At 36.5% G+C, this 15,226-nt stretch overlaps 1 protein-coding gene across 2 annotated transcripts in view; it reads left to right on the top strand.

Moving 5' to 3' along the window:
* The window catches only part of LOC149790594 (N-acetylneuraminate (7)9-O-acetyltransferase-like), a 139,145-nt gene that overhangs the window by 49,956 nt on the left and 73,963 nt on the right, over positions 1-15,226 (top strand). For both annotated transcript variants that reach the window (XM_089972693.1, XM_089972690.1), the window contains exon 12: positions 3,532-3,640. In XM_089972693.1, coding sequence (XP_089828819.1) covers positions 3,532-3,640 — 109 coding nt within the window. The remainder of the gene's footprint in view (positions 1-3,531; positions 3,641-15,226) is intronic.

Raw genomic sequence — 15,226 nt, 5'->3', positions numbered from 1 at the left:
GCATATCTTGGACTTTTATAACTTGCTCTGTTTGATCTTAGTGAGTTATTAACATGTTACATTGCTAATTTATGCTTTGTTTTTCCCTATGTGTAGTTTCAAAGCATATTCTATAAATTTTGAATGCAGCAATGATTTTTTAAAAAATTCTTTCATTAATAATGAGGAATATATTTATATTAATGAGTTAGTGACTTGATGAATTACTAATTTATGCTTTGCTTTCTCTCGTGTCATTTGAGCAGAATCTCATCTAAATGCTACAGATGCAGCTTGGAGCATGGAAGTCTATCTTGACTCTTGTTTTGGTTTTACAAAGTATACACCATCTGTGATATGCAGTGTCAGTACTACAGTCAGATGAAGTCTGGGCTACTAGTTAGTCACATACTGATCTGATGATCTATGCTATCAGCTAGTTAGTCACATACTGATCTGATGATCTATGATATCAGTTAGTCACATACTGATCTGATGATCTATCAGCTAGTTAGTCACATACTGATCTGATGATCTATGATATCAGTTAGTCACATACTGATCTGATGATCTATGCTATCAGCTAGTTAGTCACATACTGATCTGATGATCTATGATATCAGTTAGTCACATACTGATCTGATGATCTATGCTATCAGCTAGTGACATTGATCTGATGATCTATGCTATCAGCATGTTAGTCACATACTGATCTGATGATCTATGCTATCAGCTAGTCAGTCACATATGGATCTGATGATCTATGCCATCAGCTAGTTAGTCACATACTGATCTGATGATCTATGCTTTGTTTTCTCTTGTGTTTTCCTAAATGCATCAAATGCACATGTTCAAAGTAATAGTCCATTCAGCATTGAAGGGCAGGAAAGAAAGAATAAGTCAAGTAAGATAATTTATGGTTATGTCATTGGGGAGTATTCCCCAGCTTTTAGCAGCCCAGGGTGCACAAGTCCAAAAACATGTCAGAGCATTACCTTTGGACCTGTAAGTCAGGGTGCATGGGGTTAGTACCAGATAACTGGATCCACCACCTTATAGTCTGCACCATTACCAGCCATCACTGACTCTATATCTGGCATTAACCATCAAGCACAGGAACAACTAGTTAATTGCTTGTATTTCCAGCTCATTGGAGGAGTGTTTCCCAATTTTAGGCAGCCCATTGGGTGTAAGAAGCCCCCAAATGTCCAAGCATTGTCTTCAGGCCTGCAAGTCAGGATGCATGGTGTTTGTACTGGATCTGTTGGATCCAATGCATAATAAAACTGCACCATTGCCGGTTAGCCATCATGCAATTCCAACATGGTGACCATTTTTTGAATCAGTCCAGCCAACTATTACTTACTGGGACACTTTCTAACCATACCATCAGCAACATGCCTTTTCTATGATAAAGATTTTGGTGAGAAATTTGTCCGGTCAGGCCGTTTGAGGATCTGGTACCAGTGATTGCCATACCGCTTTACAGGCCAACCATTTATCGGGCAAACCAGCTGGCAGTCCCGGCATTGCATACAGAAAAGCTTGGGCCATCAATGAACTGTCAATCATTTGGGAGGAGTTGCAGTTATTTGCCTCCCCACCACAGTGCTGATACCAAAAATAATCCAGAAGTTACGGGGTCAGAATGTCAGGACGATTCTGTCTTGTGAGACAAACATTTCAAACCTTTGATTGTGGAGAGAATCTTGAGAGCAAGAAGGCCCTCGACTCTGAAGGCTTATGAGGGGAAGTGGTGTGTTTTCAGGGACAGGTGCCATACCAACATTGTCCTTCTGTGTGCCTCAAATCCGCAACTGGCCAACTTTTCTCTCAGGTTCTTTGGTGAGAAATAATTGGCCCCAATCTCTATCAAAGGCTACCGCCCCATGATGTTGGACACATTCCGGCATCAAGACAGACTTAATTTTGGGCATGATATCAACCTGTCAGATATTTAAGCCCCTTTTGGTCTTAGTCGACCAAAACCCTTCACTCCTTCCAAATGGAACCAGTCCTGGGATCACTTTACCTGTGACCTAATATACAATTAAGATGACTATTCAAATCTTCTTACCTACAAATTTTTTATGGTGGATCTAGCAAAGCTAACAGGCTGTGTTGACTGATTTAGATGGGACTGGTAGCTCTCTGTGCTGCTGCCACAAAACCTTCTGGAATAAGGTTTGACTCTGCAATGCTAAATCTCCAAGACAAAGGCTTGACAAGGTTGACTCTGCATGCCATCCAAAAGCTTCTTGGATCAAATGTTGGGTTTGAACGCATGGCTGACAATGATGGCTAAAAGTTTCTGAGAAGTAATCCTCATGAGGTGACTGATCTGGGAGACATCAAGAGTATGACAAGCGTACAAACCTGCTTCAACCACAAAGAAAGGACTTCAGGAGTGATATTCTGTGTTCCAGCTCACACCAGAAGGAAGAGGTGTTTGCACATGCCATGACCTATCACGGTGCGTTTCAAGTAGTGCTTCAGCATGCGAACAGGATCTTGCATGGCTGCTGTTCTCAACCTGTCTATGGAAGAGAGCGAGTGAGTGAGTGACAAGTTACCAACGGATGATAACCATTTTGGGGCTACAAAGCTGGGTGGTGTTAGAGAACCAACGAACAATCTGAAGAGAGTTTGGGTCAACATAAAAGCATGTAGCATGCTTACCCTACATGCAAAAGCTAAAGGTGTCAGGAAACATGACTTATATGATAGTGACTTTAGCAAAATGTGGGTTAGAGGTTCAAATGGATTTGATTTGAGCAATGTTAAAACCCAGGTGTTGCTTATGTAATTAGGACAAAGGGTTATCATTTACACGGGGAATCCAGCTATTCTTCCCAAGAAGAATACCCGATGATGTGGTCGGATGCTCAGTATACCCTCCTTCTATTACATATTCTCCTAATGTAATATGATTGGGGAACGTATTTGAAGGAGAAAGCAAATTTTTAAGTAAATTTTGTTTCTCTGAGAATACTTATCCAATCATCGTAATTAAAAACCCTCCCAACCACCCTGTCATGCAGGCATCCATGTTAGTATCTTGCTTGGCTAAATACTAGTGACAACTGGTGGTGCTGAGTTGATTGAGGTAATGGGCAAGAGTTATTACCCTCAGTGTATTGATGTTGTTGTTGTTGTAGGGTTTAACGCCATTTTTCAACACACGATAGGCTATACATGGCGGCCAGTATTAATGGTGGAGGAAGAACCCAGGAAATCCCCGGAAAGAACCACCGACCCTCGAGAAGCTACTGGCAAGCTTTCTCACATACCCACATTGGCTGAATCTGTGACTTGAACCCACGCAGACAGAGGTGAGATGGCAGTGATCCGTAACGGAGAGCGCTTTAGACCACTCGGCCACTCGGGGCCCCCCTCAGTGTATTGAAAATAAGACAGAAAAAGACCATTTTCAAATTTTAGTAGAGCTGGATTCGCAAGGCAGCAGGCTAATATTCCTAATGTAAACTGACTAGGTAATTAATTATTCTTGGAGGAACATAATTAACTTTAAAAATTTGCTTTTTATTTCAGGTCAAATTTCTTCATGAAGGAGAACAAGTATTACACACATGTGAATTTCTTACTACCATTTGCCTATGTGATGATACTGGGGTTCTTCTTTACAGAGAGTACAGATCAGGTAACATAAACTAGATGGTTTTGTTTGGTGTTTTATGGTACAAGTAGGTTATATAGTACCAAGATTATTGAATTAAGTTCCTTTCCCCATTTCCTTTGAGTATTTTTAACAAACCTGTGTACTGTTAATTACCCTAATTTATCCTTTAGTATCTAATTACCCTTTATACACACCATTTTCAGTCTCCTTCAATCAGGAATATTCATTTATTATCCTCACCATCTCATTGTGTTTTTGTACTTTTATCACTTGTTGTAAATAAACCTTTTCAGTACATAAATCTTTAACATATATATCTAGTATTATACAGCCATACAGTGCTGGTGCACTATAACACTTACAATCGACCAACCAAATACAACACCATGACAGCCTACCCTGGCTGATTGAACGGTAGGATTCAAACACACCCCCTTTTGATTGCAAGTCCAGCATTCAAACCACTGAGTCACCACCAGTGCTGCTGAATTACATGGAGGGTAGTATATGTTTGCATTATAGTTCAACAATAGTAACTGTAAAATTTTTTATGAATAATACCTGTCAGAGCACACACATCATGACTTCATACATTAACATATATTGAACAATTGATAGACTGTATAAATAAGACCTTCCAACGATTCATACAGTTCTTGGAAGGACATGTATAACAGTGATACCTGTGGTATAATAATTCCTTCTAAGTAAAATATGACAAATTTGCTAGTAAAATTAACATGCATATATCAGAAATTGTCAATTTGAGTACAAACAGTTGATGGTGGTATTGGGTTGGGTGGATTATTTGCAGATAGTGTGACATGGAGGTGATGGTATACGGAGGGGTGCTTTATTTTGCAGATGGTGTGAAGGGGAGGGGTGGTTTGTTTGCAGATAGTGTGACAGGGAGGTGATGGTATAGGGAGGGGTTATTTATATGCAGATAGTGTGACAGGGGTGTGATGGTATGGGCTGGTGTGGTTTATTTGCAGGTAGTGTGACAGATTTGATGGTTTTGAGAGGGGTGGTTTATTTGCAGATAGTGTGACAGGTAGGTGATGGTATGGGGAGTGGTGCTTTATTTGCAGATAGTGTGACAGGTAGGTGATGGTATGGGGAGTGGTGCTTTATTTGCAGAAAGTTTGAAAGGGAGGGGATGGTATGGGGAGGGGTGCTTTTATTTGCAGATAGTTTGACAGAGAGGGGATGGTATGGGGAGGTATGCTTTATTCGCAGATAGTTTGACAGAGAGGGGATGGTATGTGGAGGGGTGCTTTATTTGCAGATAGTTTGACAGAGAGGCTTTATTTGCAGATAGTTTGACAAGGAGTGGATGATATAGGGAGGGGTGATTTATTTGCAGATAGTTTGACAGAGAGGTGATGGTATGGGGAGTGGTACTTTATTTGCAGAAAGTGTGAAAGGGAGGGGATGATATGGGGAGGATTGCTATATTTGCAGATAGTTTGACAGAGAGGGGATGGTATGGGGAGGGGTGCTTTATTTGCAGATAGCTTGACAGAGAGGGGATGGTATGGGGAGGGATGCTTTATTTGCAGAAAGTGTGAAAGGGAGGGGATGGTATAGGGATTGGTGCTTTATTTGCAGATAGTTTGACAGAGGGGATGTATTGGGTAAGGGTGCTTTATTTGCAGATAGTTTGACAGAGAGGGGATGGAATGGGGAGGGGTGATTTATTTGCAGATAGTTTGACAGAGAGGTGATGGTATGGGGAGTGGTGCTTTATTTGCAGAAAGTGTGAAAGGGAGGGGATGGTATGGGGAGGAGTGCTTTATTTGCAGATAGTTTGACAGAGGAGATGGTATGGGGAAGGGTTGTGTTGAATGCCTATTATCAGGCAGTATGAGAGGGATTATCGTACAACAAATTACTGGTGTAGAGAATTTCATACATTGATGTAATTACTTTTGCAGATTCTCACTAGAATTCCTGTTGATACAAATCACTTTGCTGTAGTTGTATTTTTGACAGTGATTCCCTGTATCATAGAGTTTTAAGGGACTGCATTTTACACTGTCAAAGAGAAATCATTTTAAGTGAGTTGTTTCATCCATCACTGCATGAACACAGCAGTCATGGTTTTCCTGGCTCACACAACGCTATGTAATACAAATAAAATGCATGTGTACATAGATAAAGTTGGTACTTAGACCAATTAATGTTTGCATTAGTATGTCTGTCATGTTAATAGCTTCTAATAGTCTAAAGGTCCAATTCAGTTCATACCTAATTAATGCCATGCTTGTTGAGATGTATATTATTTGCATTGAGCATGAAGGTAGTTTTATAAATAGTTTGTGATGACCAGAACTTTTATATATAAGTAAAATCTGTTACACATTTTGAAGGTATGGTGTTCAGAATATGTCATGGTTGAAACATTCATTTGTTTATATGCCAACTTGAATCTTTTAATTTTCATTGGTTTTACAAAACTGTATGTGATGCCTAGAACTTTTATAAATAAATAAAAACTTAACAAATTTAGAAAATATGGTGTTCAGAATATGTCAGGGTCCAAATATTTACATTAATGGTGGCTGACATGATCAGATGCCAGAGATGGGAAATAGTACATAAAATTATGATTTTAATCACATGTAGTGCCATCTCCTTAAGAAATGACAATAAAGCTTATTATTTAAATTTATTAGACATAAACTGCTAACATAATAACAAAACAAAACCTTCTCTTTTCTTTTTTCGCCCCAGTGCAGTTGTGTGTGTGATTTGGATTTTTAACATAGCTTTAACAATTTTTCAGTCATATTGCCCCAATGTCTGCAGTATGACAGTTTATAGTGATGTCTAACACTGGGGCATCAGGCTGCAGACATGTAGCATGTCCCACCCAGTCAAATTATCCTGACACCAGGCCGACCAGTCCTAACACTGAGCACCTAGCAAGGCAGCGGTTAGTGCCATTTTTGTACATTTTTGGTATGACTTGGCTGGGGATCGAACCCACAACCTCGCACATCCGAGGCCTGAGTGAAAATGTAAAAATGGACTTGTTACAAGATCTATAATAACAACATCTAATCAGTACAGCATCATATAAAATGGTTTTTACTTTTGACAATTACACCAATATGAATTGGTGTCAACTTTGAAGATACGCTGAAAATGTCATGCAAAATGGTTAAAATATGATGTATGGCCATTTGAATTATCACCATTATAAAGCAGGTGAGGAACAAAGTTGAAATTTTCACCTTTTGTTTTAACATCCTAATTACATGGTCTCGGAAAAGCCGATTACTTGTATTACTAGCAGATTATATGATCAAGAGGTTTGTTAAAAGTGATGGCATTGAAATTTCAATTTACATTTTTGATGGGGAAGTTTTTGAAAACTTTTTAACGTCATCCTGCTTATATCGCAATGTTATTCTTTGGACTCTGAGCATCACATTATAATGGGTTTTACCTGTATCAAGTCTAAGTGCTTTGGTTTATTGGCACATATTGAGGAATTCTCACAATATTTGGAGTTGCAATGCTGAGATCGTTATATTTTTTAATTATCAGATGTGAGACCATTTAATTATATATTATTATGGCCATACATTCTGTTGTAACAATTGCCTGGTTTTATAGCTGACAATGTTCCCCAGCCCCTCTGAGCTGTGAGGGATCTGGTTTTAGACTGTCAGAGAGAAATCTGCAGGGAGTGAGCTACTTCACCCATAACTGCACAGGGTCACAACCCTTTTTCATTGCAGTTGTGATTTTGCGGGCTCACACAGATCTATGTTGTGGAATTGAAGTTTGCCTGTTACATGTTACTGTAACTTAGACCAATAATAAGTGGTAAACAGTGAAGTATTACCTGATGACAGGCCTTACCATCAGCTTATTAGAACAATGAGGCATTCCAGCATAAAGCTTGACTGAACATTAAAAAAATAATAAGTTTACTCCAGGCATGGACATGTTAGTCTAAATGTGCAGGTGCATTTTGGATGCTCAGAATATTTTCTAGTAAGATTTAAGAGTTGAGGAAAATTTTATGATGGAGGAACCAGATCTATTTTCCACAATTATTATGCTGTTATTACATATAAATACACATTGAAATAACCCTAACTTAAATATTTTTCAACCATTTTGCATACAATTTTCAATGTATACTTAAAGTTCACTGTAATTCATTTTGGTCTAATTGTCAAGAAACCCTGATATTATCTGATGTAATACTAATGATCAAATTTAGTTATCTTTATTCTAGTGTTAAGTCAATTATTAGTTTCACAGCATGCAGGGGGCAAGAAAATAGATACTTACATGGAAGCTAGTTTTTGTGATTATATTAGCAAAGTGTGTTTAGTAAATTGAACTAATCAGCTTTATTGTCATTTGGTGATTGAGATGGCTGTCTCTTTTGGAACTAGCAGTATGAAAATGATATCATTTTACACACTCTTCATCATTGCTTGATTGAATTGGATCATGAATCATTTTAAATGTAAACATGAATGTAACTGTCTGGACCCATACATATTCTGAACACCATATCTTCCAAATGTGTAACAGATTTTATATATATATAAAATTTCTGGCCATCACATACTATTTGAAAAACTAATGAAAACTACAGGATTCAAATTGGTATATAAACAAATGAATGTTTCACTTCTGCTTAAAAAGCAAGTGATTAAGTAGTATGTGTGCATGTGTATTTTGTTTTTTTAATGGCACAAGTTATTGGAATAGGAAACTGCCAAACTATTTTGATTGCTCTAATTATTATGTGATTAACTGAAGGGGTTGTCAGTGATTAGCTATAAAAAGTGCTGCTGTGTTTCACAACATGTGATGATGCAGCTACCTAAACGAAACAAACATTTTTAACAGATGATTTTTGCAGGTTCTTGTTGTGTCAGTTTTATTCAGTGGCTCATTTCTCTTAACAACCTCATTTTCGATCTGATCAGGAGACAGATAGTAGTGGTACAAAATTCTATATTCCTTAATTGAATCATTGAACAAGTGTGAAATCAGATTGTTAAGATTCAGTTGCATTTATGCAAGAATCCTTGCCATAAATTGGAGTTTCAGAGCTGGGATGATGTCTAGCACTTACATCTATCAAATGTTCAGATAGAAGATAATTTGAATAAATTTACATAATTTTGGCCACACATTATGTTGTAACAATTGTCTGGTTTTATGGCTGACAGTGTTCCCCAACCCCTCAGAGATGTGAGGGATCTGGTTTTAGACTGTCAGAGAGAAATCTGCAGGGAGTGAGCTACTTCACCCATAACTGCACAGGGTCACACCCCTTTTCATTGCAGTTGTGATTTTGCGGGCTCACACAAATCTCTTGTGTAGTTGAAATTAGTGTATTGCTTTATGTCAGTCCATCTTCTACCAATACTGCCACTTGGGTACAAGTGGTAAGCAGAGGAGTATTACATAATGACGGGGCTCACCGTTTGCTTGTTAGAGTAATCAGGCTTTACCAGCATAAAAGATTACTCAATATCTCGGGTAATAAATTTTTATTCCAGATGGATAAATGTTACTCTAAATTTGCAAATGCAGTAGTTTGAATGTGCAGAATATTTTCTACTAAGATTTAAGAGTCGAGGAAAATGTTATGATGGAGGTACCAGATCTATTTTCCACACTTATTATGCTGTCACTACACATCAATACAGGTTGAAATGACCCTAACTTAAATATTTTGCAAACAGTTTTCAAAATATACTTAAAGTTCACTGTAATTCATTTTGGTCTAATTGTCAAGAAACCCTGATATTATCTGATGTAATACTAATGATCAAATTTAGTTATCTTTATTCTAGTGTTAAGTCAATTATTAGTTTCACAGCATGCAGGGGGCAAGAAAATAGATACTTACATGGAAGCTAGTTTTTGTGATTATATTAGCAAAGTGTGTTTAGTAAATTGAACTAATCAGCTTTATTGTCATTTGGTGATTGAGATGGCTGTCTCTTTTGGAACTAACAGCATGAAAATGATATCATTTTACACACTCTTCATCATTGCTTAATTGAATTGGATCATGAATCATTTTAAATGTAACATGAATGTAACGATCTGGCCCCATACATATTCTGAACACCATATCTTCCAAATGTATAACAGATTTTATTTATATATAAAAGTTCTGGCAATCACATACAATTTGAAAAACTGATGAAACTTACAGGATTTAAATTGGTATATAAAGAAATGAATGTTTCACTTCTGCTTAAAAAGCAAGTGATTAAGTAGTACTTATGTTGTATGTGTGCATGTGTATTTTGTTTTTTTAATGGCACAAGTTATTGGAATAGGAAACTGCTAAACTATTTTGATTACTCTAATCATAATGTGATTAACTGAAGGGGTTGTCAGTGAGTAGCTATAAAACGTGCTGCTGTGTTTCACAACATGTGATGATGCAGCTACCTAAATGAAACAGACATCTTTAACAGATGATTTTTGCAGGTTCTTGTGTCAGTTTTATTCAGTGGCTCATTTCTCTTAACAACCTCATTTTTGATGTGGTCAGCAGACAGATCGTAGTGGTAAAAATTTATATATTCCTTAATTGAATGATTGAACAAGTGTGAAGTCAAATTGTTGATTCATTTGCATTGATATGGGAATCCTTGCCATAAATTGGAGTTTCAGAGCTGAGATGATGTCTAGCACTTATATCTATCAAATGTTCAGATAGAAGATAATTTGAATAAATTTACATAATTTTGGTCATACATTATGTTGTAACAATTGTCTAGTTTTATAGCTGACAGTGTTCCCCAGCCCCTCAGAGCTGTGAGGGATCTGGTTTTAGACTGTCAGAGAGAAATCTGCAGGGAGTGAGCTACTTCACCCATAACTGCTCAGGGTCACAACCCTTTTTCATTGCAGTTGTGATTTTGCGGGCTCACACAAATCTCTTGTGTAATTGAAATTAGTGTATTGCTTTATGTCAGTCCATCTTCTACCAATACTGCCACTTGGGTACAAGTGGTAAGCAGAGGAGTATTACTTAATAATGGGGCACACCTTTCACCTGTTAGAGTAATCAGGCTTTCCCAGCATAAAAGTTTACTTGGTATCTCAGGTAACAAAATTTTTACTCCAGATGGATAAATGTTACTCTAAATTTGCAAATGCAGTAGTTTGAATGTGCAGAATATTTTCTAGTAAGATTTAGAGTTGAGATACTTCTTAATGGAAGGACCAGATTTATGTTGCATGCTTATTATACTGTCACTATATATCCACTCAAGTTGAAATTTTCACCTCTCTTTTTAACATCCGAAATACATGCTCTCGGAAAAGCTGATTATTCATATCCCTAGCGGATGATATGTTCAGGAGGTTAGTTGAAAGTGATGACATTGAAATTTCAGTGTACATTTTCTATGGGGATGTTTTTTGAGAACTTTTAACGTGACCCTTCTTATATCGCTATGTTATTCTTTGGACCCTGAGCATAGCCTTTTAATGGGTTTTACCTATATCAAGTCTAAGTGCATTGGTTTATTGGCACATATTGAGGAATTCTCACAATATTTGGAGTTGCAATGCTGAGATCGTTATATTTTTTATTTATGAAATGTAAGATCATTTAAATGTATATTATTTTGGCCATACATTCTGTTGTAACAATTGTCTGGTTTTATAGCTGACTGTATTCCCTAGCCCCTCAGAGCTGTGAGGGATCTGGTTTTAGACTTTCAGAGAGAAATCTGCAGGGAGTGAGCTACTTCACCCATAACTGCACAGGGTCACAACCCTTTTTCATTGCAGTTGTGATTTTGCGGGATCACACAGATCTATGTTGTGGAATTGAAGTTTGCCTGTTACATGTTACTGTAACTTAGACCAATAGTACCATTAGTAAATAGCTGGTAAACAGTGAAGTATTACCTAATGACAGGCCTTACCATCAGCTTATTAGAACAATGAGGCATTCCAGCATAAAGCTTGACTGAACATTTAAAAAATAATACAAGTTTACTCCAGGCATGGACATGTTAGTCTAAATGTGCAGGTGCATTTTGGATGCTCAGAATATTTTCTAGTAAGATTTAAGAGTTGAGGAAAATTTTATGATGGAGGAACCAGATCTATTTTCCACAGTTATTATGCTGTCATTACATATCAATACACATTGAAATGACCCTAACTTAAATATTTTTCAACCATTTTGCATACAATTTTCAATGTATACTTAAAGTTCACTGTAATTCATTTTGGTCTAATTGTCAAGAAACCCTGATATTATCTGATGTAATACTAATGATCAAATTTTGTTATCTTTATTCTAGTGTTAAGTCAATTATTAGTTTCACAGCATGCAGGGGGCAAGAAATAGATGCTTACATGGAAGCTAGTTTTTGTGATTATATTAGCAAAGTGTGTTTAGTAAATTGAACTAATCAGCTTTATTGTCATTTGGTGATTGAGATGGCTGTCTCTTTTGGAACTAGCAGTATGAAAATGATATCATTTTACACACTCTTCATCATTGCTTGATAGAATTGGATCATGAATCATTTTAAATGTAAACATGAATGTAACGGTCTGGCCCCATACATATTCTGAACACCATATCTTCCAAATGTGTAACAGATTTTATTTATATATAAAATTTCTGGCCATCACATACTATTTATAAAACTAATGAAAACTACAGGATTCAAATTGGTATATAAACAAATGAATGTTTCACTTCTGCTTAAAAAGCAAGTGATTAAGTAGTATGTGTGCATGTGTATTTTGTTTTTTTAATGGCACAAGTTATTGGAATAGGAAACTGCCAAACTATTTTGATTGCTCTAATTATTATGTGATTAACTGAAGGGGTTGTCAGTGATTAGCTATAAAAAGTACTGCTGTGTTTCACAACTTGTGATGATGCAGTTACCTAAACGAAACAAACATCTTTAACAGATGATTTTTGCAGGTTCTTGTTGTGTCAGTTTTATTCAGTGGCTCATTTCTCTTAACAACCTCATTTTCGATCTGATCAGCAGACAGATAGTAGTGGTACAAAATTCTATATTCCTTAATTGAATCATTGAACAAGTGTGAAATCAGATTGTTAAGATTCAGTTGCATTTATGCAAGAATCCTTGCCATAAATTGGAGTTTCAGAGCTGGGATGATGTCTAGCACTTACATCTATCAAATGTTCAGATAGAAGATAATTTGAATAAATTTACATAATTTTGGCCATACATTATGTTGTAACAATTGTCTGGTTTTATGGCTGACAGTGTTCCCCAACCCCTCAGAGATGTGAGGGATCTGGTTTTAGACTGTCAGAGAGAAATCTGCAGGAAGTGAGCTACTTCACCCATAACTGCACAGGGTCACACCCCTTTTCATTACAGTTGTGAATTTGTGGGCTCACACAAATCTCTTGTGTAATTGAAATTAGTGTATTGCTTTATGTCAGTCCATCTTCTACCAATACTGCCACTTGGGTACAAGTGGTAAGCAGAGGAGTATTACTTAATGATTGGGCTCAACTTTCACTTGTTAGAGTAAATCAGGCTTTACCAGCATAAAAGATTACTCAATATCTCAGGTAATAAAATTTTTACTCCAGATGGATAAATGTTACTCTAAATTTGCAAATGCAGTAGTTTGAATGTGCAGAATATTTTCTACTAAGATTTAAGAGTCGAGGAAAATGTTATGATGGAGGAACCAGATCTATTTTCCACACTTATTATGCTGTCACTACACATCAATACAGGTTGAAATGACCCTAACTTAAATATTTTGCAAACAATTTTCAAAATATACTTAAAGTTCACTGTAATTCATTTTGGTCTAATTGTCAAGAAACCCTGATATTATCTGATGTAATACTAATGATCAAATTTAGTTATCTTTATTCTAGTGTTAAGTCAATTATTAGTTTCACAGCTTGCAGGGGGCAAGAAAATAGATACTTACATGGAAGCTAGTTTTTGTGATTATATTAGCAAAGTGTGTTTAGTAAATTGAACTAATCAGCTTTATTGTCATTTGGTGATTGAGATGGCTGTCTCTTTTGGAACTAACAGCATGAAAATGATATCATTTTACACACTCTTCATCATTGCTTAATTGAATTGGATCATGAATCATTTTAAATGTAACATGAATGTAACGATCTGGCCCCATACATATTCTGAACACCATATCTTCCAAATGTATAACAGATTTTATTTATATATAAAAGTTCTGGCAATCACATACAATTTGAAAAACTGATGAAACTTACAGGATTTAAATTGGTATATAAAGAAATGAATGTTTCACTTCTGCTTTAAAAGCAAGTGATTAAGTAGTACTTATGTTGTATGTGTGCATGTGTATTTTGTTTTTTTAATGGCACAAGTTATTGGAATAGGAAACTGCTAAACTATTTTGATTACTCTAATCATAATGTGATTAACTGAAGGGGTTGTCAGTGAGTAGCTATAAAACGTGCTGCTGTGTTTCACAACATGTGATGATGCAGCTACCTAAATGAAACAGACATCTTTAACAGATGATTTTTGCAGGTTCTTGTGTCAGTTTTATTCAGTGGCTCATTTCTCTTAACAACCTCATTTTCGATGTGGTCAGCAGACAGATCGTAGTGGTAAAAATTTATATATTCCTTAATTGAATGATTGAACAAGTGTGAAGTCAAATTGTTGATTCATTTGCATTGATATGGGAATCCTTGCCATAAATTGGAGTTTCAGAGCTGAGATGATGTCTAGCACTTATATCTATCAAACGTTCAGATAGAAGATAATTTGAATAAATTTACATAATTTTGGTCATACATTATGTTGTAACAATTGTCTAGTTTTATGGCTGACAGTGTTCCCCAGCCCCTCAGAGCTATGAGGGATCTGGTTTTAGACTGTCAGAGAGAAATCTGCAGGGAGTGAGCTACTTCACCCATAACTGCTCAGGGTCACAACCCTTTTTCATTGCAGTTGTGATTTTGCGGGCTCACACAAATCTCTTGTGCAGTTGAAATTAGTGTATTGCTTTATGTCAGTCCATCTTCTACCAATACTGCCACTTAGGTACAAGTGGTAAGCAGAGGAGTATTACTTAATGATGGGGCTCACCTTTCACCTGTTAGAGTAATCAGGCTTTCCCAGCATAAAAGTTTACTTGGTATCTCAGGTAACAAAATTTTTACTCCAGATGGATAAATGTTACTCTAATATTGCAAATGCAGTAGTTTGAATGCGCAGTATATTTTCTAGTAAAATTTAGAGTTGAGATACTTCTTAATGGAAGGACCAGATTTATGTTGCATGCTTATTATACTGTCACTATATATCCACTCAAGTTGAAATTTTCACCTCTCTTTTTAACATCCTAAATACATGCTCTTGGAAAAGCTGATTATTCATATCCTTAGCGGATGATATGTTCAAGAGGTTAGTTGAAAGTGATGACATTGAAATTTCAGTGTACATTTTCTATGGGGATGTTTTTTGAGAACTTTTAACGTGACCCTTCTTATATCGCTATGTTATTCTTTGGACCCTGAGCATAGCCTTTTAATGGGTTTTACCTATATCAAGTCTAAGTGCATTGGTTTATTGGCAC

This window comes from Sinohyriopsis cumingii, chromosome 10 (genome assembly GCF_028554795.1).
Source record: "Sinohyriopsis cumingii isolate HCF-2022 chromosome 10, ASM2855479v2, whole genome shotgun sequence".
NCBI classification, from domain to species: domain Eukaryota; kingdom Metazoa; phylum Mollusca; class Bivalvia; order Unionida; family Unionidae; genus Sinohyriopsis; species Sinohyriopsis cumingii.
This window is presented reverse-complemented; position numbering and strand designations above follow the sequence as displayed.